The following is a 27,616-nucleotide window of genomic DNA, read 5'->3' on the forward strand; positions in this document are numbered from 1 at the left end:
CTTAGTGCAGTGATTTTGTTTGCCATTTTTCTAGCCTACATAAAATAACAACTTTAAAATGCGAAATTAATGGAACTGTAATGGCTGCAAAAACACCACAGCATTAAAGGTGTGAAAATGTTTGACCCAGATCTTCTTGAAGATAAGAATATGCTATAGACATTTTTCAAAACAAACACACGCACAAAAAAAGTAAAAGGATTCACTAATGCACAAAGCCAAAAACATACAGCATCTCTCTCACCTCTGAAGAAGGCATAATTTGGGGGCAATTGCTGTGCTTTTTTCTTCCTGCTTCGTGGAAGTTTTCTACAAAGCAAAAGTTTCCATAATTCTTCCATATTTAGCAAGACTGATGCTCAACTATAACTGGGTTTTCCATTAAAGTTCAGATCTGACAGAGCACATGAACACAGAGAACATGAAATAAGGGGGTACTCAGGTGATTAAGGTCATGCTTTTGTCACAGTACAAACTGTTTTACATCAAGTTTGCATAGCATTTCCATCATTTCTTATATTTCCCCTAATACTTCTGGTTTTGGACAACTCTGGAGATTCTGGAGGAATATAAAAGTGAGTATTTTAATGGCTGTTCTGATCCAGTAGGGTAATGTCTGTTTCCCAGGTGCCATGGATAGCCTTTTTTAAAAAAATAAGTTTTTCAAATAAACAGTTCCAAGTATCAAAGAAATTTTACATTGCCAAGAGCTTGTGAAAGCAGGAAGCGAAATAGGGAAATATTTGCTCATCAGACCACTATTTATTGTGTTTTGTCACATTAAGTGCTACTTTTGGACTACTTCCACATGGGAAACATAACAAAACCATATTATGCATTCAGAAGTTTGGTTTTTTTCAGCTTCACATTTTTAAGACACTGTGCAGCAATTACTACTATCAGTATAACCAGAAATTGGATAATTTCAGTATGAAGAGACAAACATCTGCATTTCTTTTTTAAAGAGACAGGAAGCTACATGCAGTAACATAGGTAGGGTTGTTTGTGTATGTTTTGTCTCTTCTACATAACTCTTACAAAATTCTTTCATATTTTATTCTGCTCTTGCTAAGAATTTTGGGGGTTGGACTCGATGATCTCTGGAGGTCCCTTCCAACAATTCTGTGATTCTATGATTTCTATTCAGATCCTAAGATACTTTGTCTTTAAGGAATTACTTGCTCTAGAAGGCTTTGGTGCCAAGTGGGGTACTGACCAGCTCTGCGGGAGCAATGCGCAATAAAACAAATGTGCAAGAGCAAACTGACAAGGTTTTCTGAGAGGTACGTAAAAAGAAGAGCCCCAGTCCTTTGCAGTGTTCTCTCCTACAGCATGGATCTTTTCAAGGGACAGCTTCCCCATCACAGAGCTGAAATGTAGAGACTGTTGGCCTAACAGATCATCAGCTTATCAAGAGTTAGTCACTTCAGAGAATCATGGAACGGTTTGTGTTGGAAGGGACCTTTAAAATCATCTGGTTCTAATCCCTAGTATAGGCAGGGACACCTCCCTTTACACCAGGTTGCTCAAGGCCCCATCCAGCCTGGCTTTAAATACTTCCAGGGAGGGGGCATCAACAGCCTTCCCCACTGAGAAGAGAATGTACTTCAGCAAATTACAATACACCAGATTTCAGTAACTGTAACACACTTGGATCCAAATTCAAGAAGAAAATAGAAAATACAGTATTTGGCAGTACTGGTGCATTCAGTTAAAGATTGCCAACAGACAGCCATAATATTTTGTATCATGCAGTTCATTAAAGGTTGTTAACTTCTGCACGTGAGACTGCTCGATCCTTTCTCCCTCCTCCATCTCCTTGTCTTAGAATAGCCCATAAGAATGAAAAATGAAGAGAAATCCTTCCTCATCACAGGTTGCTGTACCGCTGAAAGAGCAGGCAGTAAAACCCAGGGGCTTATAAGCAAAGAACCAGCACCATTTGGTAACACAAGGCCATCGCAACAACTTTTAGCACTTTGGAGTGCCAGCGAAGGCTGCCTGTCCCTAATTATCTATTAACAGACACGCTCTTTTGGGTCCCTAATTACCTATTAATAGGCATGCTATTTTGGTTGATATTTCACTTGGTTTTGTGCACTGAGATAGGAAGAGCGCAATCTCACAGATTGCCTCTTAACTCACTCAGATCCCGGGAAGTTAAGCTTTTATTTTGTTTAACGTCTGTCCCCCCTAGTGCCAGAGAAGCCTACCTCTGAGTACACCATCAGCCTGCTCGGTTCTGAGGTGACGGTGCCATCTCGTGGCCAAACGGTAGCGCTTGTCAGCAGCAGTCCTACGACTCACTAGCAATACTTCTTGTTGCCGTCCTTACAAAATGACCACCTCCAGTACAGGCAGCACGGAAGCAACAGCAAGCCTTAGGAAATATTAATGGCAACTAAAGAGCGGAGGCCGATTAAGATCCATGAAAGGAGAGGGAGAAAGAGCGTGAGGAGCCACGTGAGGAGGCAGCCGCCAGCCGCACTCACCCATTACTCCCCACACAGCTGCACGCGCCCTTCCCGCCCTCTGACAACGGCAGCGCCTCCAACGGGCGCCCGGTAGCAGCGCAAGCGAGGTGCGAGTCACTATATAGTACCGCCCGCCCCTCCCAGCCCAGGCCACGCCCCTCGACTGGACAACGCCCCCCTGTCCTTCCCGCGCATGCGCAATGTGAGTCGCCGTTTTCCCGCCCGCCGCGATACTGCAGGGCGCTGTGTGAGGGGTGGGCTCGGTGTCAGGGGATGCCGTGGGGGCAGCGTCCCACCGGCAGCACCGAGCATACAGCGGTGCTGGGGTTGGGGAGGGAGCGGGAGCTCTGGGTTGGGCGTGTAGGGCGGTGGCTGAGCCTCAGTGCGAGGAGGGGCCCCGGGGGAAAGGGGGGGCTGCCGGTGGGATCGGCGCGCGAATCTCACCGGGATTTGCTTCTCAGTTAAAGGATGAAAGGCAGCAAGGAGCTGTTCTTGGTGAAATTCGTAAAATCTTCTGGGAGCTCGGAGTATTTCTTGAAAGCTTTGGAGGTAGGTGTAAGCTGTGGGCCTGCTGGATGTTCCGCTGAGGTGATCTGGGTGGTGAATGCAGCCTGCGTGTGTACATCTGGGAATAACGCTGCACTTACCTAACAGAAGTGTTTCAAGCAATCATACTGACCAGGTTGAACAAGTGATTCTGTCAAAACTTGCTGACGTTAAGCAAAGTGCCGGGTAGGCCCAGAAGGTCCGTGTGATGGTTACTTATCCACCTTAACAGGAAGAATGTGGAGCTTTTTCCCACCTGGAGAGGTTTGACAGAGCTGAAGACACTGTATGACAAGCTCAGTTTGTATGCAGTGTTTAAGTCTGAATGCTGTGAAAAGCTGGGGGCTGAGGGAGGCTCTTTAGAGGCCTTATGTCTGTTCTGCCCTATACTATTCAGGGTGGCTCTGCTGTGGGCTGTTTCAAGTACATGTGTGTTTGTGATTTCCACAGTATTAACTATTTGTGGTTTATCAATTAAATAAATGTGGTCATATGCATTGTTTTCTTGCAGTCTATAAAAGAATTTCAGTCTGAAGAACATCTCCAGATTCTTGAAGAAGAAGCAGCACTCAATATAAAAGAAAATGATAAATCCCTTTACATTTGTGATCCTTTCACTGGTGTTGTTTTTAATCATCTCCAAAAGGTATGCTACACATCAACTTATACCAGCTATATTCTTTCCTGTCTAGGAGCTCTTATGGATGTTCTTAGACTGCACATTTTGTGTTCTTGCACTAAATACAGTAGTATGCAGTATTCACAATGAAATCTTTAGAGCTTTGGCGCATGCTGTATTTAGTGGAGAAGACAACTAGTAAAGTGTAAGGATTATTAAGAAGTAGTGGAAAAGTAAATATTGTGGTCAGTTCTGATTTTGCTGGAATCAGGGAGCTGGCTCTCGCTTTTTTTTCTCCTGAGTAACATGTTTTTGTTTGACAGGCAGGAAATTGTCCAGCAGACAAAGATAGGCTGTCTGGAATCCAATGGCATGTTAGCTATAGGATGTACTGTTTTTATCAAGCCCAGAAAGCTTAAGAAGGTTGTACTGCAAATTTCCAACAGAATGTGAAAACAAAACTGTCACTTATCTAGTAAAGCTAGACAAGGATAGGCAAGGGCCCTGCCTTCCCCAGGATTCCTCAGGTACAAAACATTCCTTGCTCTAGTGTACCTTCTGCTCATTTTCTTTGTTTTGTTTCTTTTCCATGTTATTTAATTCAGCTTGGTTGTAGAATTGTTGGACCACAGGTAGTCCTGTATTGCATGCAATCCCAGAGATGCGTCCCAAGAGCTGAGTATCCCGTGTATAACATGACCATGGCTGACGTAACGATATCCTGTACCACCCTAGATAAAGATGTTCGGGTAACGTATTGTACACAGTGGATGGTTTAGCAGGTTTTTCTGTGGCATGTGCTTTGTTTATTGCTATGACATCAGTCGTAGAATATGCAACTGTGATATGATGACTGTGCCTATGCCTATGTCTGATCTTTCTGTGGTTTCTAGAGTATCTGTCATTTATGTAGAGAACTATGGAGAAAAAGGAAGTCTTTTTATAATGTTTGATATACAAGCATGCATGTAGTGGTGTATCTACATCACAAAAGCGTATGTAACATTGTAAAGTAGTCATTAATATGGGAATATGTGTACATTTGAGGATTTTTTTATTCCCTGATTGAGGGATCTGTTGGCCAGCTATCATGCTGAAGACAACATATTTCTGGCTTTTCGGTCTGCAGTTAACATTAATTATCCAGCCAGCTGTACTTCACATGAGTTATGCTAAACTTTCCTTTTTATATATTACAACATTGTTGTTTTATATATGCTACCTGAAAGAACAACCACCAGTAAATTTTTTTACTTATGGTAGTAACATCTTTACTTTACTTTTACTTATTATATTGTTTACTGTCCATGCAAATAAAGTGGAATTGACATTTTTAATTAGTTTTTAGAAGAAACCACTGAGAATTGAAACTGATTTATTTTTGAATGTGATGTAGGTTCCTAATTATTTTTTTCTTTTGATGATTTTCTGTAATTTCTCCATTCAGGAAGAAGTTCATAAATATGTACAAATGATGGGTGGACGTGTGTACAGAGACCTCAATATGTCAGTAACTCATCTTATAGCAGGAGAAGTTGGCAGCAAGAAATACTTAGTAGCTGCTTCTCTGAAAAAACCTATTTTGCTTCCTTCTTGGGTTAAGACACTATGGGATAGATCTCAGCAAAGGTAATGGAAACTGGAATGAAGTAAAACTTACTTTGTGTTGGGTCCTAGTAATTCTTATGGTTATGCACACTGCTTGCTTTTTCTAATTGAGACCAAAAAAAAGCGTATTTCTTTTTCCCTTTTCATTCTTTTAGCATGATGAGATATACTGATGTTAACATGGAAGACTACACTTGTCCTGTGTTTCTTGGCTGTACAATTTGTGTAACTGGCTTAAGTAGTTCAGACAGGAAAGAAGTCCAGCGCCTCACGGCTGAACATGGTGGGCAGTATTCAGGGCAACTCAAGATGAATGAATGTACTCACCTCATAGTTCAAGAGCCAAAAGGTAAAACTTACAGCTGCGTATTATTTTCCCTCCTTGACTTGAAGTAGCGTTGCTCTTGCTGCTTCTGTGTAGAAAAGTGGTGTTGATGGGAAGAGTAGCATGAGGCACTCTTACCTTGCTCTAAATGTTAGAATGTGCTGGCACTGGCTCTATATCACAGTTTATTCAGTAGATAGAGCAAAATAAAACTGAAAAACTTCTTGTAGGTGGAGCTTATCAAAAGTGTATGGCAAGATGACATACTCTTAGCAGTGCTGTTAGTGGTGAAACCCTTGATGAAAGCTCTGCAGAGGGCTTCTTCATACTTTGCTGGTTTATAATGGTTTCGTGCCCTGTGATGCAGTACCCATGAGCTCACTGTCAAGGAGATTTTATTCCAACTTTAAATAAAGGCAAGTAAATAGCAGCTCATGAGATGAGTTCAAGGTAGTACAACTTGCACCCCAAAATCAGTTATTTGAGTTTTCAGATTTTAATGTGCATCCATCTTTCAGTGAACACAGATGCACCAGTCTTTTAGTAACTTGCATTTTTTTTTAATTTTATTTTACCTTGAAAGGTCAGAAGTACGAATGTGCCAAAAAATGGAACGTCCACTGTGTGCCTGTGCAGTGGTTTTCTGACAGCATTGAGAAGGGCTTCTGTCAAGATGAGACAATGTATAAAATAGAGACTGGATCAAAACTAAGCAGTATGCCCAGTACCTCCACACCCACCAGTCATGCCAGCAAGCTTGACAGTAAGTAACACCTTTTAGGATGCATTTAAGGTAAGGTATAAAACGTTTGGAATAGAAAGAAAGAAGAACTATTTAAAGTTAGTAGAGTGCTCTCTACTTTTGTAGTGATAATGTTTTGAAACTTGGTTTCTGCTTTGCTTATGCGAAAAGCTGAAAAGGCACATAAGCACTGTTTCTAGTAAGACCAATATTCAGATACGTGTGTAAATAAAACCTTGGTTTAACCAAGGCCTTACTTATCTGCTCTTCAGACTACATTTTCTTTTAGTGCAACAAAATCAAGTGTGACAGCTTTCTATTTTTTTTTTTTTTCTTTTTCAATTAAGTAATGGAAAGAGAGGAGCCAAAAGTAATGCATCTTCTTTTGTTTCCATTACAGCTCATTCCCTTTCGGACGTCAGCTGCATTTCCAGTGTAAATTTGAGTAGAGTTAATGAAACTGCCTGTAGTTCTGCAACGAGCAGCAGACTGGATCCTTCTCCTGATGAGTTGGAGAACTTGGACATAAGCTCTTTTCAAGCTCCTGAAGATTTATTAGATGGCTGTCGAGTATGTTTAACAATAGACTTATTCCAAATGTTCCATCTTCACATGTGGAAGCACACTAGATTGAGGTGCTGGCAGTTGCTGCTAGAGTAAATTATGTTGCTTTATCAGCAGCAAGTAACACGTTTCTGTTCAATTTATATACTAGCTTTTGTGTGCCACGAGCATAAAAAATAAATTCATTATATTAAATGTATAATATGCCTGCATTTTCATAAACATACTTTTAAATACAATAGTGAATGGGTTCCAGCAATGGTGTGTGATTTTGCTTTTTGTTACTTTGTTTTGTTTATACAACTTCTGTTGTATAAACTGTTGGCTGGCTGTTTGTTACATTATTCAGTATTCAAATGTTTCAGGAATAATGTACGAAGATGAATTAGTCAAATTTTAAATGCTTCATTTCTCTTTTTTACTTTTCTGAAATCACATCACTTATTTCTGAGTTGTAGAACAGTCATGGCAAGCTGTATCAAAATATTCTACTTTTTTTTTTTTTTTTTCTCCTTTAAGGCCTTTATCTTTGCTGTGTTTTCATTGCAGGTCTATCTGTGTGGCTTCAGTGGCAGGAAGCTGGACAAGATGAGGCGGCTTATTAACTGCGGTGGTGGTGTTCGATTTAATCAGCTTAATGAGGATGTTACCCACATCATTCTGGGGGAAGACAGTGGCGAGCTGAAACACTTTTTGGACAAGACGCTTCACAGGTTCTGATAGCTGTATTGCCTAAGGACTACTTCTGCCTTGCTTGCTTTCTCCCACCAACTCAAGAGCAAGAAAATATGTATTGATTTAGAAATCCTAAGTAGCTCTTGTCTTAAATAAGAAGAATTACAGCTGGTGTTTGCAACTCCTTCCTGACGTGCTCTTCAGTACTGTAAATTTTGGGTTGCTATGAGTTGCCTCAGTAAATAGAAAAGTGTTCTCACTGGTGATTAATGTATTAATACACTGAGGAGGAAGGATTTGGCAATTGGATCAGCAGTGGGCTGATATGATGTTGATATAAATTGTAGAAAATAAATAAGAAACTGTCTGTTCTCATACTTAAGCATGAAGTCGTAAAGTCTGTAAAGTCTGCTTAGCATGCCTTAGTATTGGAGTTACAGACTTAAGGTTCGCATGTTACATAGTTTGTAGAGTGGAAAAGAAGAATCACAGTTCTGAGACCTGCTGTAACTTGTTTGTATAATGCTTTATTTTATAGGCCTCATATAGTGACAGCAAAGTGGTTACTGGAGTCGTTCAGTAAAGGCTATCTCTGTCCAGTGGAGCAATATATCCCTCAAAACTACCAGCTGTTAGTGAATACAGTTTTGGAGCAACCTGATGCAAAGTTAGTTCTTCCCAAAAACAACAGCATCTTGAAGAAGAAAGCTGTGAATGTTGTAAAGTTCCAGCAAGCTGCAGAAGACGACTTCCTCTCTCAATATGTCAGTAATGATTCTACATTAGGTAGGTGCAAGGCTTAGCATGCCGTTGACAGTTAAACAGGTCATGTAGAATTTGAGTTTTCAAGCATTTAATTATTAAAAGTTGAGTATTTTAACTTCAATATTGTATTTTTAGGAGTCATTCTCCATGCAGCTATTTCGAGTTGTCCTTGTTTTTGTCGAACTGCTACTCTTTTTTTTTTTTTCTTCTAGTTGAAACTGAGAAACTAGCATGTGGTAGCTTCAATGATGTTACTCATGTGACTGTTCAAGAAGAGAATCAGTCTTCTGTCTGTAATGGTTCTTTGGGAGAGCCTTCTGCACTGGATGAAGGAGGTGTATTTGCCAGGAAGAGATTTCTTCTTTTGGGTTTTGGAGAAGAAGATGAGTCCTGCATTGCAGATCTGATTAAGGAGCATGCTGGGAAAACTGTGCCGCTGCAAAGCAGAATCATTGCAGACTATGCTGTGGTACCTTTATTGGGGTGCTCTGTGGAGCCAACTGTTGGTGATGTTGTCACGAATATATGGCTGGTAAGGGAGTTATATTTTCAGTCCAGTGAGTGAACATATCTATTATAAATACGTCTTGCTAGAATGCAGAGTTACTGGTGGTTTTTCTGCAAATAAGACGTTGAGAAATTAGTCTTATTTCTTTTGGAATTTGCTAAATGAAAGCATTCCTTAAAGCCTCTGCATCTTTATGGTATCTTAGCTATTTCAAAGATGAAATTTTCTATAGGCTTGTTAAATAAGACTCATGACTCAAAGGCTTCTGGTCTGAGGGCCTGCCAGTACTTTAGACTCATAGAATGGCTTGGGTTGGAAGGGACCTCAAAGTTCATTTAGTTCCAACCCTGCTGCCAAGGGCAGGGTTGCCAACCACTAGATTGAGCACTAATCAGGCTGTCCAGGGCCCTGTTCAGTCTGGCCTTGAACATCTGTAGGGATGGAACATCCACACCTTCTTGTGGCAGACTGTTCCAGCACCTCACTACCCTCTGAGCTATTGCAGTGTTTTTGTGTTGCTGTTTGGCTTGATCTGTGATTTATACTGTCGTCTTTTTTAAGGTAACATGTGTGGAACAGCAGCTCCTCTTAGATCCCCAATCCAATCCACTTTTCACACCAGTCCCAGTAATGGAAGGAGTTACTCCTTTGGTGGACTGCGTTCTTTCTTTTAGCCAATTTACTGGTGCGGAGAGAGACTCACTGGTTTATCTGGCAGGACTTCTAGGAGCAAGGTATATTCCTTTCTGTTCTTATACAGCCACTGTGATTAAATCGCTTACAAATTTCTTCTTTTATAGAATTAAAATGTTTCAACATAAAGTTCTTTTGGGTTCTGTTCATCTAAGTTATGACTGTGTAAATATTTCCCACTCCATTAGAGAAATCTGCTCTGTTTTCACACAGCCTGATTTTTGCCCAAATCCCCTGACTTGGTAATTCAATAAATTTGCTGACAAAATTGACACCAAAATGTCAGTTTTTCAGATGTCAGATTTTCTACATTCGTAGAATCATAGAATGGCTTAGGTTGGAGAGGACATTAAAGATCATGTAGTTGCAGCCCTCCCTGCAAGGTTGCCAACCAGTAGTCCAGGCATGCCAGATCCCTTCCAACCTGGCCTTGAATGCATCTTGAGATGGGGCACCCACAAATTCTGTGTGGTTCCAGCAGCATGTTCCAGCACCTCGCCACCCTCTGAGTAAAAAATTTCTACCTAACATCTAATCTAAATCTCCCCTTTGTTGTTTTTTTTTTTTTAGTTCAAAGCCATTTCCCCTTGTTCTCACTATCAGACCATGTAAAATTTAGTCCCTTTCCTGCTTGTAAGCTCCTTTCAATTACTGAAAGGCCGCAATGAATTTTCCTGCAGCCTTCTCTTTCTGGACTGATCATGCCCAATTCCCTCAACCTGTCTTTATAGGGAAGGTGCTCCAGCCCTTCATCACCTTTGTCACCCTCTGGATCCACTCCAGTAGCTCCATATCCCTCCTGTACTGGTGACTCCAGGCCTGGACACAGTGTTCCAGATGGGGCCTCGTGGGCAGAGCAGAGGGGGACAATCCCCCCCACTCCCTGCTGGCCACTCCACTTTTGGTGCAACCCAGGATATTGTTGGCCTTCCAGACTGCAAATGCAAAAGCAAATGCTGCTTTTTGTCCATTAGCATCCCCAAGTCCTTCTCTGCTGGGAAACAGGCCTTGGATAATTCTGCTGGTTCTCTTTGTGTCACTTGAATGTATTTTATAGCATTATAAACTTGCCACAGGTTAACCTTATTTATGACTAAAATGTTTTATTAATCTAATTTTAGAGTCCAAGAATTCTTCGTGAGAAAAGCCAATGCAAAAAAGGGAATGTTTGCAAGTACCCATCTTGTGGCGAAAGAGCCGGATGGTTCCAAGTATGAGGCTGCAAAGAAGTGGAATTTGCCTGCAGTCACTGTAGCTTGGCTTTTGCAGTCTGCAAGGACAGGAAAGAGAGCAGACGAAAGCAAGTTTTTGGTTGAACGTGCAGATGCTGAAGGTTGGTTATTAGCAAGCTAGGGAATGTGGGAAGGAAGGTCAGATGAATGAATACACTTTCAAACAAGTGTATGTGATATCTGTGTTTTTTTAAAAGAGAAATCAGATGGCTTGCTTATATTTCGTTTGTTTCCTTTCAAAGATGAGAGTTCCATTACTAAGCTTAGCAAGACACCACCAACTACTAAATTGCCTGATTCTCCAGAACGACCTGCTTATCTCCACAAAGCTGGAAAAAAGCCAGCCGTCACCCCTCTTGATATCAACAGGTTTCAGAGTAAAGCTTTCCGAGCTGTAATCTCTCATCATGTTGGGAAAACAGCAACTCCTCCTGCAGCAGGAGGGCTGCTACAAAAAGAACCATCTTTACACCTTGATACACCATCAAAATTTCTTTCCAAAGACAAGTTATTCAAGCCTTCTTTTGATGTAAAGGTAATGCTCTTTGCAAATTTTTGTGTTGATAGAGCCATTGAATTTAAAGATATGCATAAACTTAAAAACAGCACAAAAATGTTATTGTAAGCCTCTTTACCCTGTTAACTACAGCCTTTCTATTTCGAATATAGCCAGAAGAACGACCTCTGTTAATTTGCATGTATTTCTAGTTAACAACCTGTGAATTAAATCTGTTGCATAGTAGATGTTTTAATGTCGTTAACAAAGCTCCTTTGTGCCTATTGCATCTTACGTGTTCTACACCTCATAGAACATAATCTGTTCTTTACATTGAACGACTGAGAAATACAACCAGAAGGCTTGTTAACTCCTCCAGATATTAGGAAACAAATGTTTACTTGTTCTGTGATGAAACACTACTTTAATGACTTTAATAAAGAAAATTACTGCTGCAAATGGGTTAGGGCTTTGGGTTCACTGTCTCATTCTGAAAGCCATGAAAAACTATCAGCCTTAAAACATGGTGAGGAAACCACCAGGAGTGCTGGAATAGCTGTTGAGTGAATTGAATGTGCTTGTGAAGCCTTCAGATTTGTTTTTCATTATCAAGGCCTTGATTAGAAGGTGAATTCACTGATTTTTCAGCCAAGTTGTTGGGTTTTTGTGGTAGTGGATTTTTTTCCCTGCTCCTCCCTTCCCCCCCCTCTTCCCTTCCAATGGAACAACGCACATTGGAAATGGTTTGGGACTGGGACTACCTGGATTTGGCTGCTGGCTTCTTTCCACTGCAGGCAGTTCTCCCCGATGACAGTGAAAAAGAGGATTAAATCATCTCTTTTCTTCTTCCTGTTTTAAATTTGTATACTCTGAGATTGGGATTCTCTTGTATAGCTTTTGTGCAGTGGTACTTTGATTTGTGCTTGCTAGCTGCTACTGTAGGACACAGTCCTGATTTTATGAGAATGTTGGTTGTAACACCTTCATGAAGGTCAGTCAGTTACTTTGTTTTTTTTGGTAGGATGCTCTGGCAGTTTTGGATACTCCAGGAGGTCTTGGTCAAAGGAACAGGAAGTTGAGCACCCCTCTTTCTGAAGTCATTGGCAGAAACCTGAAATTGGCACTGGCAAACAGCACTCGGAATACAGAAGCTCTTACTGCCAGCCCTCAGCTGAAGGCTGCACAGCCAGAAGTGGTAGGAGATTTTGGTTTTGAGCTTTTGGAACATAAATTGATTAAGAAAATGCTGTAACTTTTGTGAGTTAAGCTATAAAGGAGTTTGTGCATTGTGATAGATTTGAGTAAAAATGTGTATGATTGTGCATCTTCAACGGTGAATAAAGCAAGATAAGACACTAGGCAGAAATTTAAAAATCTTTTTCTCCCGTCTGTACTGCCATCCCAAATACTAAGGAGTTGCTAAGCTGCATGGTTTATAAAGCTGTGACAATTCAGTTTTTGTTGTATTAGGATAGTAGGGTTTTATAACAATTAAGAAGCTCCTAGGCTCCTGATGAGCAGGATTAAATATTTCACATTGCACTGAAGTTCAGAGCTCCAGCCTAATCTACTCAGAGAAACCAGGCAAAAAAGCGAGAGAAAAGAGTTTTTAGTACTGCTTCTCATGTTGTTGCACATGTGCTACGAAGGATGGGATGAAACTAATGGCATTCAGTAAGGGAAGGTTGTTACTTCTTATTCTGTAGTTTCTGAACTCTAACCTTTTCACTCTGGTAGAGTGCAATGTTTTCGTGGAATCAGGCTTGATAATTCCTTAATTTTGGTGCTTAGGGAAGTGCTCAGTCTGTGATGAAAAAAGCACAGTATGGTTTAGGGAGACTGGCTAAGAGTGAATCTTTTGTCTTTGGATTCCTAGTGCTTGGAAGGCTAGTTGTGCTCTCTGACGTGGAGATTGGGAGAACAAAAATGTTTGCCTTTTCCTGTTATTGGAAATATTATCACATATTGCACTAAATACTTAAATATTTGTGTTATTCATGCAGACACTTTCTAAACATGATTTTTTCTTTCCCTGTACTTGAACAGGAAGAAGAGCTCAAGCCTCTAGCTGATGTTGTCATATGTGTTAGTAAAAAACTTAGTAAGAAGCAGAGTGAACTGAATGCTATAGCAGCTTCTCTTGGTGCAGACTACAGGTATCAGACAATAAAGCACAACTTCTAAGCTTCTGCACTGTGGGAATTGAAATAAATATGAATCTTAGTATTCTAATACCCTCATCTGTGGGACCTCTTGCTATAGCTGAGCTTTAAGTTTCACCCTCTTAAATGATTTATGTCCAAGAATACAGCCACACGCTAATATAAAACAAGTCATGTTTTCTCTGTGTTCCTGATAAGTCCATCTTGACAAAACTTTATCCTGAACTCTACTAGTGTTGCAGAAAAATGTTCTTTCCTCCTCTTTTTTTTTTTTTTTTTTTTTTTTTAATGCGGAAGATACTGAAATTTTTGGCATTTGGGAAGTTTAAAATTGACTTCAGATTTTGAATCTGATCTGAATATGTGCATGTGTCTCTCTGGCTCAGAACTAATTATTTTACAGGTTGTGAACATGGCTAAGTTCTGTGATTAGAAAAAATTAAAAAGAATAGGTTGTTACTGAGAGGAACTACAAACTATTTCCATTAGATAACAAGTTAATTTTTATGAGTTTACATTTTAAAATCCTATATTTTATTTTGAGCTTCATGGACTGGTATTCCAGTTGCAATTCAATATATAAGTAAAAGAAAAGCATATAACAAACTGCTCACACTTATTTTTAGAAACTGATTTGAAACTTCATTTACTTAGTAGTAACAACAAATCAAAACCCCAAACTGTCTTTTATACCTTTGTCAGACTAAGTTTTGTTTACTTCAGAAATGCTTTCAGAAGAGATTGAAGGCGTTCTGTCCTGAAACTGAAAGTTGTCTTTCTTTTGTTATGGCTAAGTAAATAATGAGCGCACTTTCTTCATCAAAGTAGGTGTATTTCTAGGATCAGCTGCTGATTCTTTTAGATAAGTAATTATATTCTCCAGTTGTATTACATTTTATTTTCTAGATGGTGTTTTGATGAAACAGTAACGCACTTCATCTACAAGGGAGGGCAAAACGACAACAACAAGGAATATAGATCAGTTAAAGAACGAGGAATACATGTTGTTTCAGAACACTGGCTTTTAGAGGTATGAAGCTTGTTTGCTTTTTTCCCCCTTTTACTAAAAGTGAACAGAAAAGAAGGCTTAAAACTCATTAGATAGCAGTTGATTTTCTGCTGGAATTTATGTTGAGCATATATAGGAATTGATGTTTCACATTCTGCTTTGAACTTATAAACATTTTTTGCTGGCATGCGTTTCCCTTGTACTCTGTAAGGGAAAAAGAAATTCTCTTCCATTCAGCAGTTCTGCTACATGTTTCCCAGAATGAGAGCTGCATTTTTCTCTGGTGTAAACTACTTCTTTCAGTGATCCTTTTCCTATACTTAAATATGGAACTTGTATTAATTTTTCCAGTTTCTCATCTTTATAATATTAACTAATATTGTTACAGTGTGCCCAAGAATATAAACGGCTTCCTGAATCTCTCTTTCCTCACACTTACAATCCCAAAATGAGCCTGGACATCAGTGCGGTGCAAGATTTCAGGCCCTCCTCTTCCAGTAAGCTTCCACCCACTGGAAAACCAGCAGAAGAAAGTGAGGTATGGTGTGTGATAGAAATTCATGTTCTATGGCATCATTGGAATTCAGTTCACGTGGCTGTTATGTTGAATGAAATAAACAAAGTTGATTCTTTATTCAGTGATATGCTGAAGCAGATTTCACTGGTAATTAATTGCTATTGCAGATGCTGCTTCGTGCTTTTCCTGCATTTATAATCCTCTTCTGGGATAACAGAAGCAAACACAGACATTTCAGGATTAGAAGTGCTTTCCACATCTGAAATAGTGTAGTCCATTCCTTGCCTTCTTTTTTAAGTAAGCAAGAGACCCAAGGCATAAGCTTGACCTGGTAGACCTATAGACTGCAGAGTAGGTGTTGTCATTAATGCTATTTTTCGCTGTCTTACTGACGTGGTGGCAGAAAGATTGGCTTGTTCTAAGGCAAGATTATTCTTTATCAGAATTTTCACAAATGATGAACAAAGGTAAAACAAAAGATGTGGTATTGAAGAATTCTACTTGTCTTTATTGGCTTTAGGTTATTCCAGTGGATGAAGATGATGCTGAAGATGATTTAACTACTGACCAAATAAAGGAAACAGTTGACACAGGAGGGGAACACGTTGGAATAAGTGAATCCAGGGGAGGTAAGTATAAATTCCTGTTCTCAGAATAGTCACCTAATGTCAAACTGTCAGTGTAAGCCTTCTACAGTTTCAGGTGCTGAATGTTAAGATGTGAAAGCTTTAGCTACTGTATCTGTTTACCAGTCAAATACAGCTAGCCATTGTTGGTCGATTTGAGGGAGGGTTTTGCTCTCTAGTATAAAGATCTTGCCAGCCCATAAAAAATAGGGTAATCATTACAAATTACTTAGTTGCTATTTCTTTTTTTTTTTAAAAAAAAAAAAAAAGTCAAAGTTTGATTTTTAGCACAGAAAATCAGTCTTGTATACATTTTTTTGTTATGTGAAGAAAAGTGTTACAGGAGAGCTGTGGAATATAAGGCAGATCACGTAAACAATTTCAGAAGGGATCCAAATGTGAATTCCTGCTTGTGACAAGAAAGGGGTGACTGCAGTTATACATTGTTTTCCTGGATAGTCTTTCCTTCCTTGATTGTATGATGTTCCTCCCTGATACAGGGGAGGAAATTGACTTGTATGGCTGTACTTTCCCCTTACTGTAGTAATCTTGATCTTGTGGGCTTTGTTTATTCTCTCGAAGTTTTAACCCAGGCACTGGAAATGAGGGAGAGCTTCCAGAGGCAGCTGCAGGAGATCATGTCTGCCACATCAATAGTGAAACCACAAGGACAAAGAGGATCCCTTTCAAGGAACAGTTTTGACAGCTCTCCAGCCACTCCTGATAGCGCACGGTCTGTGCGAAACGGCCGCAGCAGGGCCTTGGAAGCTCTAAGGTATTGATTCTCATTTCGGTGTATCTTATCTTGTCCTCTCTACTCAGTCACTGAAACATGAACAGATCTCCAGGGTTTTCAGTTGTACTGTCTTTCTGTTCTGATATACTTCATTTTCTTGTAATTTAGAATCTTTAACAAGACCTGCTAGATAAAATCAGAGTATTATCTTAATCCTAAGATTACATATAAATGAGTATATTTGCTTTTCAAAAAAGTAGTAGAATATAATTGCTCTTTAATATTGAAGTGAATTGTGCAAACCAACTAATTTGTCTTCAGGTTAGTTATGTTGTTAGAGATATTTGAGGAAAACAGTGCTGCACTATTTCAGTACCTCAGTCATCTACAAATAGTAGTTGTTCCTATAAAGCATTTTGTGAATATTTATCCTCTTTTCATTTCTCTGTGTGTAAACACAGTGAATAGGATTTTAGCTCCAACGGTGCTGAGCTCCAGTAAGAATGTAATTGAAATCTTGCAAAATCATTCCTTTAGTTGGGAGTTTATTTGCAAATTAAAAGATTCAGTAAAGGGTAGAGTGCACTGATTATGGAATAATTTATCAGTGTGACACATGGTGAAAATATCTCCTGCTTACATTTTGGTTGCCTTTTTTCAGCCACACTGACCCTTAAATCCACAAAGACTGATTGCCAAAGTTGCTTTCATACTTTTCTGGGCATGCTTTCTAATAGTGTCGCTTGGATGTTATAGTTGGTGTGATTGTTAGAACGTTACCTCCTAGCATGGTAGTCTTCTGTAAAAACAAAGGAATATTTAAGGTATCTGTGCTTTTTCTCTCAGGCAATCTCGTCAGGCTCTCACAGATATCAACACGGAGCCATCCCAGAGTGAGCAGATCATCTGGGATGATCCTACAGCAAGGGAGGAGAGAGCGAGACTTGTCAGCAACTTTCAGTGGCCTAACAGTCCTTCCCAGTACACAGAGCAAGCTCAGAGTAACGTTAATAGGAACACGGATGAGTCTACCTTCAAAGGGTCCATAGCTGACGCAGAGATTGCTGGTATAGATAAAATGAAATCAGAAACAAAATACCATTTTTCTTTGCTACAGCATTGGGTTGATCTTTGGAGATTTTAAAATATGGTAATGCTTAAATTTTACTTCAAAAATACCAGATACTTAGAGAGTGAACATCGTTGGCATTTCTTGAATGTAAGACTATACTTTTTTCATCTTTGAGCTCTACTCTGTATGTGTTGCTGTTTCTTAAAAAAAAAAAAAGAGCTTTCCTAATTATTTGCCATCTGTGGTTAAACACCACGGCAGTGGCAGCACTTTTCTGAAAATAATCTGTATCAACTGTAGAAAATATCCTCCACAATTTTGTTTGGATCCTCAGCTGGCTTCCTGCTAGCAAGTCAGGGTAGATGCAGTGGAATTCAAATAGGAGTACTAGCAGCAGAATGTTTTAAATATTAGTAGGTGAAGACTGAAGGAACAGAAAGAAGATAATTGTGAGTGCCAAAAACAGTAACAGTATCTCAGAGCTACTTATGAATTTGGTTCAGTTATGATTTAGTCAAGATACCGTGTTTATCTTTCCTATTATTTCTGAAGTCTCAATCTTCTGGTGGGACTAAGCAGGACTAAAGCAACACGTTTAAGGTTTTTCATCCATTTTGGCTTTCTTCCCACCTCCAGACAGATTAGCAGAATCATTTGCCTCTCTGCCCATTGCCACCTCTTCCCACCCCCCAACAAATCTATTTTGTAGAGATTCTTCTTCTGAAGAATTTCCACTGAAAACTGCTGTCCTAGAGGAGGTTGAAGAGAATTAGCTAAATTCAGGGTTGGAATTTTTTGTTTGTTTATTTTTGTTTAAATGAGTAAGTACGTTTAGCATAAGAAATTAGGCCATTTGAGGTTTTTCTGCTTTTCAAAACAAGGCATCCAGGGACATAGTCTGTAAGGTTCAGTTGGTGGTCTGTGGTATAAGCACCTTTTAAGAAGGGCAATGTTGACATGTTAGCTGTGCATTTTGTAGCACCGTTTTAGGATAACTACTTTTGTACTTTGTCCGTAATTATATTCAGCCAAGGACAGGTCCTGTAACAGTGTTTTACTTCCTCAGCTGTTCCTGAGGCTGGAGATGGAGATACGATTGAAGATCTGAAGAATCCTGTATGTAGAGATCCTGAAACACCCATTAAAGATCACTTGATCCCCACCCCGCAGGCTCCCAGCATTGCATTCCCACTGGCTAACCCTCCTGTGGCACCACAGCCCAAAGAAAAGGTTTGACGTTTGAAGAAATGCTCATGATTGTATGTGTTCTAAAAGTGTAGCTATACTTTAAGGGCTGCTCTGAAAGTAATGCCTCCTGTATTATTATGTTTGCCCATAACATCAGAGGCAGATGTCGATGGTATGGCAGTAGAGGTTAAATGTTCCCAACAGTATTCCATTACATGTTGTTGTCATGTGACAGATGGCAGTAGGGATGCAGTCTGACAAAATGGTGTCTGACATGCAAGTGCCTCTGAAGCAGAAATGTGGCATTGAATAATTTGGTGTGGAAAAAATGGCACCCATTGACATCCATCAATGCTTGTTGAATGCTTATGGAGACCAAACAGTGGATGTGAGCACAGTGAGTTGGTGGGTGGTGCATTTCAGCAGCGGCAACAGCATCCACGTGAAGTGCACTGAGAGGAGCCCTGTGGAGAGGAAGTTGGGGGTCCTGGTGAATGAAAAGCTGGACATGAGCTAGCAGTGTGCTTGCAGCCTGGGATGCCACCTGTATCCTGCTGGCCAGCAGGATGAGGGAGGTGATTGTTCTCTGCCTTTCTGAGGCCCCATCTGGAGTACTTTGTGTAGGCCTGGTGCCCCTAGCACAAAAAAAACCGTGGAAGTGACAGAGCAGGTCCTAAAGAGGCCGTGAAGATGATCAGAGGTCTGAAGCACCTCTTTTATGAAGATAGGCTGAAGGAGCTGGGCTTGTTTAGCCTGGAGAAGAGAAGGCTCCAGGGAGACCTCATTGCAGCCTTTTGCTGCTTTATGGGTGCTTATAAGCAGGAGGGGGAACTCTAGCCATGTTTGGATGATGGAAAAACATTAGGCCCTGTATTTTGCAGATGGTATCTGGAATTTAGGCTTAAATGCCAACTGCCTATCTTTGTTCTGGACATAAACCTGGTTCAGAAATTTAATGTTGTGTAGTGAACTTGAAAGTAAGTAGGAAAAGTAGGCTTTTGCCTTCAGTGTATCATTTGTATATCAACTTCCAGCAGCAACCATGTGTCTTCAGAGGGCTGAAGTGCCACGTTAGTGAGTAAACTGTTGTGGAAGTATATAGGGAGCCTTGGGAGTTAAAGAAAGCCTGAATGGATGAGGCAGTGTGATAGATGGATGATGGTTGCTTCATGTTGTCAGCTTGCAATTCAGTGAATATGGATTAGTTTTTATGACAGATTTATTCAGTTCTGCCCTAGAAAAAGGGGAACCAAGAGGATGTTAAGCAGGTGCTTAATGCTGATTTGATAAGATCCAGCCTTTGTCAAGTGATTGACAGATTTGGTTCTTCTTTTCCATGCTAAAAGAAAACATAAAAATAACCCAGAATTGCTTGCAGGGAAACAGTCAACTGTCAAACTAATCTTTCTGTAATATTTCCAAAATCTGTTGCTATATTTTCAGGCTGTTACAGAAGATGAGAAGGTTGATGAAGAACCAGAAAAATGCCGTAAATTTCAGCTGTCTTCTCTTAATCCTCAAGAAAGATTTGACTATTGCCATCTGATTGAGGAATTAGGTACCAGATATTTGTGAAATGCATGCAATAGTGTGTGTTGTAAGCTGGGAAAAGAAAGAGCTTCTGTTAACGACACATCAGATCAGAGTTCTCAAATTTATGGTTTTCTGTGCTTGTGAGCAATTCCTTGAATATGTTGTTATTATGTGAGTGATCAGCTTTGCCATAAAACAGCAATGGTTTTGTATTCTGGCAGTTTCTTTCAGCTGTCTCCACAACAGCCCCATTCTTTATTGTTGGGAGTGTCTGGAATCTGCCTTCTTCTGGTGTCTCCCATTCCTGTCTCTGTTACACCACCACTTTTTCTTTTCCCAGAGTTCCTCTTTCCTTGCCAGCTTCTCCCTCATCACTTCAATCGTAATATTTTCAGTGCAAATCTGAGATTTTTAAAAAAATTCAAATAATTCTCACTTTGAGTGATCTTTTTGTGGTACAGCCTGAACTCTAAATAACTTGAATCGTATTAAATCCTCAACTCCAAGGCGGAATAGTACTTGAGAAACAGTGCTTTGATCCAAGTTGCACACACATCGTTGTGGGACATCCTCTTCGAAATGAGAAATTCCTGGCCTCGATGGCAGCTGGAAAATGGGTGCTTCATCGTTCCTACCTGGAGGCATGTAGAGGAGCTGGCTGCTTTGTTCAGGCATGTAACCTTGTTACTGAGAAACTAGAATGTTGCACTTTTTAATATCTCGTGTGGCTGAACACTGGGATTTTTAGAGGCTCCAATACGTCAGAAACTTTTGGCAAGCTCGTCTCTGAAAACAGGTTGCTGACCAAGCCTGTGGGAAGTTTTTATGCATGGCCATGATAATTACGTGCATTTAAGAGACATATCTCTAATTCTATCAGGAGCTGCTTTGCTCAGATAAAATTGATGCACGAACTACACTGAGTTGTGATTTGTTCTGGATGTTTGTTGTTTTTTTTATTACTTTCTGCTAGTAAAGTTGACAAGACTTCTTTGTAATTCATGCCTCTGATTATTCCAGGAAGAAGATTATGAGTGGGGAAGTGATTCCATACTTAATGTTTTGCCTGGGATCAATGTAAACCAGAAGAAGCTAGCGCTTGCAGCCATGAGGTGGAGGAAAAAAATTCACAAAGGAAGGCAAGAAACTGGAATTACTGAGGTATTGAGATGTGTGTTGGGTGTAGGGTGTACTGTGTGGATGGCCAAGATTGTCACTGAGAAACCCATAAGTTTCTCTGGCAGGAAAAATGAATCTGTTTTACTAAGAACAAAATGGCTTAGCTGGATATTTTCTAGTTAGTTGAGTAACCTTTTAGTGCTGATCTATTACATCTTAATCTATTCCTGAACCACCCACTAGTCATGCTGTTTGCAGAGCTAGACAGGTGGTTACTGATGTATGTAAGCATAATTCAGCCATTAAGATGCCTTTGTTTGTGCTCTAGCTGGGATTATCCCATGGTTTTACCAGAAAATCATGGATGGTGCTGGCAGTAACTCTTAGAAATCCCTGCTGTGCCATACAGGTGAATACAGCTCACTGGAAAGCATTTTCCCATATCTAGCAATGGGTGAAATACTGTACTTCAAACAAGGCAGCAGTTGACACCTCTCCCATAGCACCTGCTCTGATGTCTCACAGTGCAAGTTCTGCAGTGTTTCTGTGACATTTCTGAAGGTGAAACAGGAGCTCACCAAGTCCTTGTAGCTGCTCTCTCCAACCAGACACGAAAGTCTTCACTGAAAGGTGGAAATACTGCCAGTGTCTCAACTGCATCAGTGTAACTCACGTGTATTTTACAACCTCCTTTAAATGAGTGTTAGTGAGAGAAAGTATGTCCCTTGCCTATTTGGAAATATATTGACCCTAAGTGCTCTTACTCAGCTTTGTAGCTGAGTATGTAATTGAGTACACAGGTTTTCTTAAGATGTTTGTTTCTTGTTGGTGTTGCAAGTGTTTTGAATAGAATGGTTTGCCCGCCTTCTGTGCAGGTGGAATGGCGTGGTGGAAAGCTGGTGGAGTGCGTGGTGTTCGCCTGATAGTTTTACACTGTGCTTTTTTTCTGCCTTTTACAATTTAGAAAAACAGATGATAGCAAATGTTTGTCTGATAGGTAAACCTGAAAGAGGCAAGTGAGGGATCTGTGAACTTCACTATGGCTAAATGGAGTCTTTTATCTAGGGAGCGTTCAGTGGCTGGAAAGTGATCCTGAATGTTGACCACACCAAGGAAGCAGGATTCCGACGCCTTCTTCAGTCAGGAGGAGCAAAAGTATGTAGCTTTCTGGGAAAAAGAAAGTACACATTACTGGTTTTTTTTATCTTCTGTTGTTTTGTTGAGTGTTCATTGTTACTTTTTAAGGTATTGGGATAATTTCTTAAACTCTGTGCAGGTTATTGTCTATGCTAGTAGTAGGGCCTAGCCAAAATTGCTCAGACTGCTGAGCACAGAATTTGTGGGCCCTGCTCTGATGAGAGGATTGGCTTTGAAAGGTAAAGATGGTGCAGAATGCACAGAAAATAGTATTTTGTTTTGTGTTGGTTTGACAGTTGAGTGCGTGTTTATAGGTCATGAGCTGCATTTATCTCCCATAGGGGAAGGAACAAAAAAATTAATAGCTTTTGTCTCTCGTGTTTTAATGTGTAGGTGTTCTCTGGTCATTCTGTGTCTTTCTTCAAAGAAGCGACTCATCTCTTTGCTGACTTCAGTAAGCTGAAGCCAGATGACACCAGGGTGAACGTAGTAGAGGCGGCAGCCCAGGGAGTGAACTGCTTGAAGCCAGAGTACATTGCAGACTTCCTCATCCAGGTGTGTGCTGTGCAGACAGGACAGGGCAGGCCCGTCACCTCCAGCAGGTCACTAGGAGCCTCTGCCAGAGCAAGGAGCTTGCAAAATATGCTAGATGTGTGTGTGCAAAGGTCATTTTATTAATTTTACACCTTAGAAAACAACTGAGCAATTTCTTTGTTCTCAGAAGATCCTCCTTGAGCTAAGCAGCTTTTTTTCCCTTTCCTCTATTGAAGGATCCACCTCCCCCAATGGAGTCTTACTGCCTGCCGGAAGCTGAGCCTTGCTTCCAGAACAGCAAAGAACTTGGGACTGGATTATCCCAGAAAAGAAAAGCACCGGGAGAAATGAGCAGAGTCAAGCGATCCAGAATGCACTGAGAAAGCTCTGTGCTTTTAAGTTGTACATTTTATATATTCGTATTTATATTTTTTCATCCTCACCACAAAAATTAAAAGCTTTGAATCTCACTTCTCATTTGTCCTGACATTAAGATAGGTTTACAGTAGTATTCATAGGGAAGATCTTTTTGGTTACCGATGCTGTTAACGATTTGGTTTAGGGACAGCACTGTATAATAAATAAATACTTTGAGATGCTCAGCACACTTTATGTTTGTTTTGGTAGGGAAAACACCACTTAATGAGAATGCCATTGCCATGGTCATTCCAGTAGTGGACTTATATGTTGAGTATTTCCTCTTGGTTTTGCCCCAAGAGAAAATACCAAAAGAGAAACTAGATTTAAAAAAAACAAAACCCAAAAAAGCTTATACATTTTAGTAGTAAATTATTCCATAAAAAACTGTAAGTTTTTGCCATTCCAAATATTAACAAATGTGTTAGTGAATGCCAGTTGTACCACTGCATCTCTGTCTTGCTTTGGGGTCACATACTGAAGATAACGCTGTATACTAATGCCTTAAATATCACTTTGGAATTAACTTTGCATTGCACTGGTGATGTTGCTTTGGGTTTTTATATAGGTAATGGGAAGTAGGAGACAAGAACAAGGGGCCGTAGGGTATTTTTGTTGTTGTTTATTTTTTCTCCTTTGCTCTCAGAAAATGCTGCTATGGAAAGGTAGTGCTACTATTGGCATTTCACAGGTAAGCTTCAGAGATGTCCAGGAGCCACACAAGTCCTGTGAGTACTGTGACACAAGGGGCTGGACAGAAGGGCAAACTTGGTACAGCGGGCTTCTGAGTGTGAGCAGCTCTCCAGGTATTTCTTCAGCACTCTTCTGAAGATTTGTACAGCTGCAGACAGTGCCCAAGTGGACACCTGCAATGCAAGCCTGGGCTGTCACATAGGCAGGGCACAAGTGAAGCAAAGAGGACGGCAAGAAAATTTCTGTCCCAGGTCTTGAACACCACAGTGACAGCGTGCTGCTGTCAGACCACAAGTGCCTGCTGTCATTGTTTGGAGTCACTGGACAGATGAACACAAACAGACAAACCTGGAGGTATAATTCAGTTGCTGCTGTTAAGATAAATTTATTTTCTTCAGCTTTCTTTACAGGAAACATCACAAAAGTTCTTTACAGAGTTTGATACCATTACTCTAACATGGGACAAAAGTAGAACAGAGGTGTGAACTGCACAGTCAGAAGTTGGCATATGCAGAAACCATGAGAGGGAAACCAAGGTAAAAAAGAACTACTGCCAAAAATATATATATACATAGCTTAGGTTTTGAACTTAAATTATTACTATAAGGACATATAAATATACAGGCACCAGTAGGTTCCTGTGTTAACTGTGAAGGGCCGCATAGTGATCACCTTCTATTCGCTGTGCTGGATGGGCTCCTGGCCATCCCTTTTTCCAGCCAGACGGTATCCTCCTTTCTTTTGTACTGCTGTAAGAACTCAAAGGGCTTTATCTTTGTTACTTCAGGTTGGCTCTAGTGCTGAGGCATTCCTGTATATTGCTGAAAGTAAATTCAGTTTCATATTTTCATTTATAGAGATGACCTCTTTGCTGTTCTTTGCTGTGTCGTCTTGTTATTGAACCAAGCCAAACCCCCCTCTAGGCTGGACCATGCTCCTACTGCCCAGGCGAGGCAGTTGTGCTTGAACTAACAAGTTACCAGTCACACAACTTCATTCCTTCTTATAGCTCATCTGTTTTACTGTAACCAGTGCTACTCCTTTCATTTTGCTGCATTACGTTGGAATGAGCTGTCATGGAGCCTTTGAGGATCTAGACATCAATTCTTCAGGACTCAAGAATATCGTATTTATTTACTAAACATTTTGCAGCAGCAGTTGAGCTGTGTACGTGGTGCTAGAGCCTAGATTGGTGATGTACAGCATGATCCTGACTCATGGGTTCTTGCTTGTGGAACTGCTCTCTCAGTAAATGGTCAGTGAGGTACCTGGCTCAAGGTCCTTGGTAGGGTAATAATACAGCTGAACAAAAGAAGGGGATATCATAGTGAGGAAAGAGTGGCGCTGTGGTTTGAGCTGCAGGAAAGCAAATCTCTAAAAAAAAGCCATGCCAACTTACAAAGCCAGTTTACCTTCTACCTAAATTCCCAGACTAAAGATGCAGTGCAACCAGCAAGAGCTCGTCAGCCCTGAGGGGTACAGAGTGGTTAAGTAACACAAGAGGCATAGGGCCAACACGGGGATCCACACAGTGGCAGCAGCATAGCTGCTCCACCTCTGCTTTCAAACTGGGATGGGAGAAAAACTTCACCTCCACCCTACAGACTTGATACAGTCCCCAGCAGCCACTACTGTAAGCACTATAGGTAGAACACCTAAATAAGGTATCATCCTGTCAACCACAGGTCATTGTTAATAGCAGAAAGCAGCTGTTTTGTATGACAAATAATATAATATATATAATTATATAATATATAATATTCCAACGCTGAGAGAGTACAGCTCCTAAGAGGCAAGCATACATCCAAACAGTCTGAGTCTTCTTCCATCATACCACCTCCACTCTATTCCTAACTAACTGTCGCATTCCTGGTAAATGCAATTAGTACTTAAAGGCTGAGCCTTACTTATAGTTGTATGACCTTTAACCTACAAGATGAGAACATAAAGAGATGAAACAAGCCACAACGACTAAGCCTGCCCCTGTGTTGCAGCACTACCTTCATGTCAAACATCTAATTTCAGTGTCCAGTTAAGTACTGCACTGGTTGCATTAGAGCAAGCATGCCTGAGCACTCGCTGGTCAAAGCAAGGAATGAATATGCTTGCTTCATCTCTGCCATGAACAAAGGAAAGAGTAACACAGAAATTTAAGTTTGCCACAGGCTTTGTTCTCTTGTGCTGGGTTCTGGCTGCTGGGAGATCTCAAATCAAGTTTTAATGAAACAGCGCAAGCGACAGGAATACGGAGCAACTCTACTGAAACCCATAAATTTATGCTCCTGGAGATCAGATTAACATACATTTTACCTGCTTAGCAATGTCTTTGCTCTCATTTATCAGCCGTATTTATGGTTCGAATCATTTTGTTATTGTACATATTCTGAAAGATACAGAACCAATGGTTTGTTTAAATTAAAAGAAAATGCAACAACATTTTAACTAATGCTCCTCTGCAAGCACAATATTTGAAAGAAAGCAGTTACAGCTTGATGACTTCAGTGCTGTAACTGAGCTAGAAGGAAAATGTCTTTATAGAAGGTAGACAAGAAAAGGTCAGATTGAGTAAAAGACAGGAGCAAGTCATGCTTGTCACTGATAAGAACAGTGAATTACATACATGACACCGAAGACTTCTGTATATATGATGGCGAAATCCAATGCCTATAGAAAATTAATAGGTTTGCCAGCATTAGGGAAAGTGATGATTGCCAGGATAAGCTAACTTGTAAGCCTGGCAAAGAGCAGAAAGTAAAGGTCAACAGAAAAAAAACGAAAGGCAGTGAGTAGTGGAAAGGCTTTAAACCACTCTACATGCTCTGGCGGGTTCTGAATTAGTTGTGATCTTTCAAGGGGGCGATCTAGGCATCACCATGGCAGCTCAATGAAGACATCTACTCTGCAGTCAAGAAAGCGAACAGAACAGTATGGAAAAATACTACAGCGTAAATTTCAGCTGGGAGAGGCAGTAAGAACAAGGCAGCTTATTTGTAAAGGGAAAGAATAGATGATGAACGTCTTAGAATTCTCCTACCTACCATATAACAGAACATTCCTCAAGGCCACTTTAAGCCTGTTACCAGTCTGTTGACCTCACTGCTGCACGAAAAATGCCACTCATCACCCTAAGTACATAAAAAAATCCTCCTATGTTTTGCTTTAACATTCATCATTCACCTAGTAGAACATTCCCCCCAAAGGAAATGCAGTAGTCTGTTGAAATCTAATAGTAATCACTTCTGACACAGAATCCTCACTGCTGATACACATTAGCAACTGTCTTAGAGCTGCCATAACGATAAAAACATCAGTAAGAGAAATAGCTGCTAGGCCTCATCTCTCTGTCCAGTCCCACCAGAAGTCTGATTTGTCAGCACGCATGCCACCATTGTGTTCTCTACTGCTATTTGGAGCCCTGCTGTAAAAGCTGATCATTGAACCTCGAAATCACCAGCAGGCAAAGGCATATTCATAACAACTATTTCTTCATGCTCCTCCCACTGCACTTAACTGCTAGAACAGCAGAAATAGTAAATAGAGCGTCTCGTCTGCATCTATATTCCTCTCCCTAGCTCTTCCTCTGCTTACTCCCAGTTCTGAACCATGTCACCCTGCATCCTGACATA

At 40.4% G+C, this 27,616-nt stretch overlaps 1 protein-coding gene across 1 annotated transcript; it reads left to right on the forward strand.

Annotated features, from left to right (window-relative positions):
- Positions 1 to 2,942: 2,942 nt before the first annotated feature.
- TOPBP1 (DNA topoisomerase II binding protein 1) lies at positions 2,943 to 23,260 on the forward strand (the record flags this gene model as incomplete). Its single annotated transcript, XM_079538319.1, has 27 exons — positions 2,943 to 3,023; positions 3,532 to 3,666; positions 4,245 to 4,388; positions 5,087 to 5,268; positions 5,403 to 5,596; positions 6,156 to 6,335; positions 6,715 to 6,884; positions 7,428 to 7,591; positions 8,092 to 8,339; positions 8,531 to 8,850; positions 9,388 to 9,560; positions 10,641 to 10,852; positions 10,994 to 11,286; positions 12,269 to 12,442; positions 13,294 to 13,403; positions 14,316 to 14,439; positions 14,807 to 14,956; positions 15,456 to 15,564; positions 16,144 to 16,336; positions 17,144 to 17,370; positions 18,436 to 18,599; positions 20,001 to 20,115; positions 20,598 to 20,761; positions 21,111 to 21,251; positions 22,275 to 22,364; positions 22,740 to 22,901; positions 23,117 to 23,260. The coding sequence occupies 27 exons, from the start codon at positions 2,943 to 2,945 to the stop codon at positions 23,258 to 23,260; spliced, it is 4,563 nt and encodes a 1,520-aa protein (XP_079394445.1).
- Between the last annotated feature and the right edge of the window lie 4,356 nt (positions 23,261 to 27,616).

The sequence above is a fragment of the Tetrao urogallus genome (assembly GCF_951394365.1).
Source record: "Tetrao urogallus genome assembly, chromosome: 7".
Classification (NCBI taxonomy): domain Eukaryota; kingdom Metazoa; phylum Chordata; class Aves; order Galliformes; family Phasianidae; genus Tetrao; species Tetrao urogallus.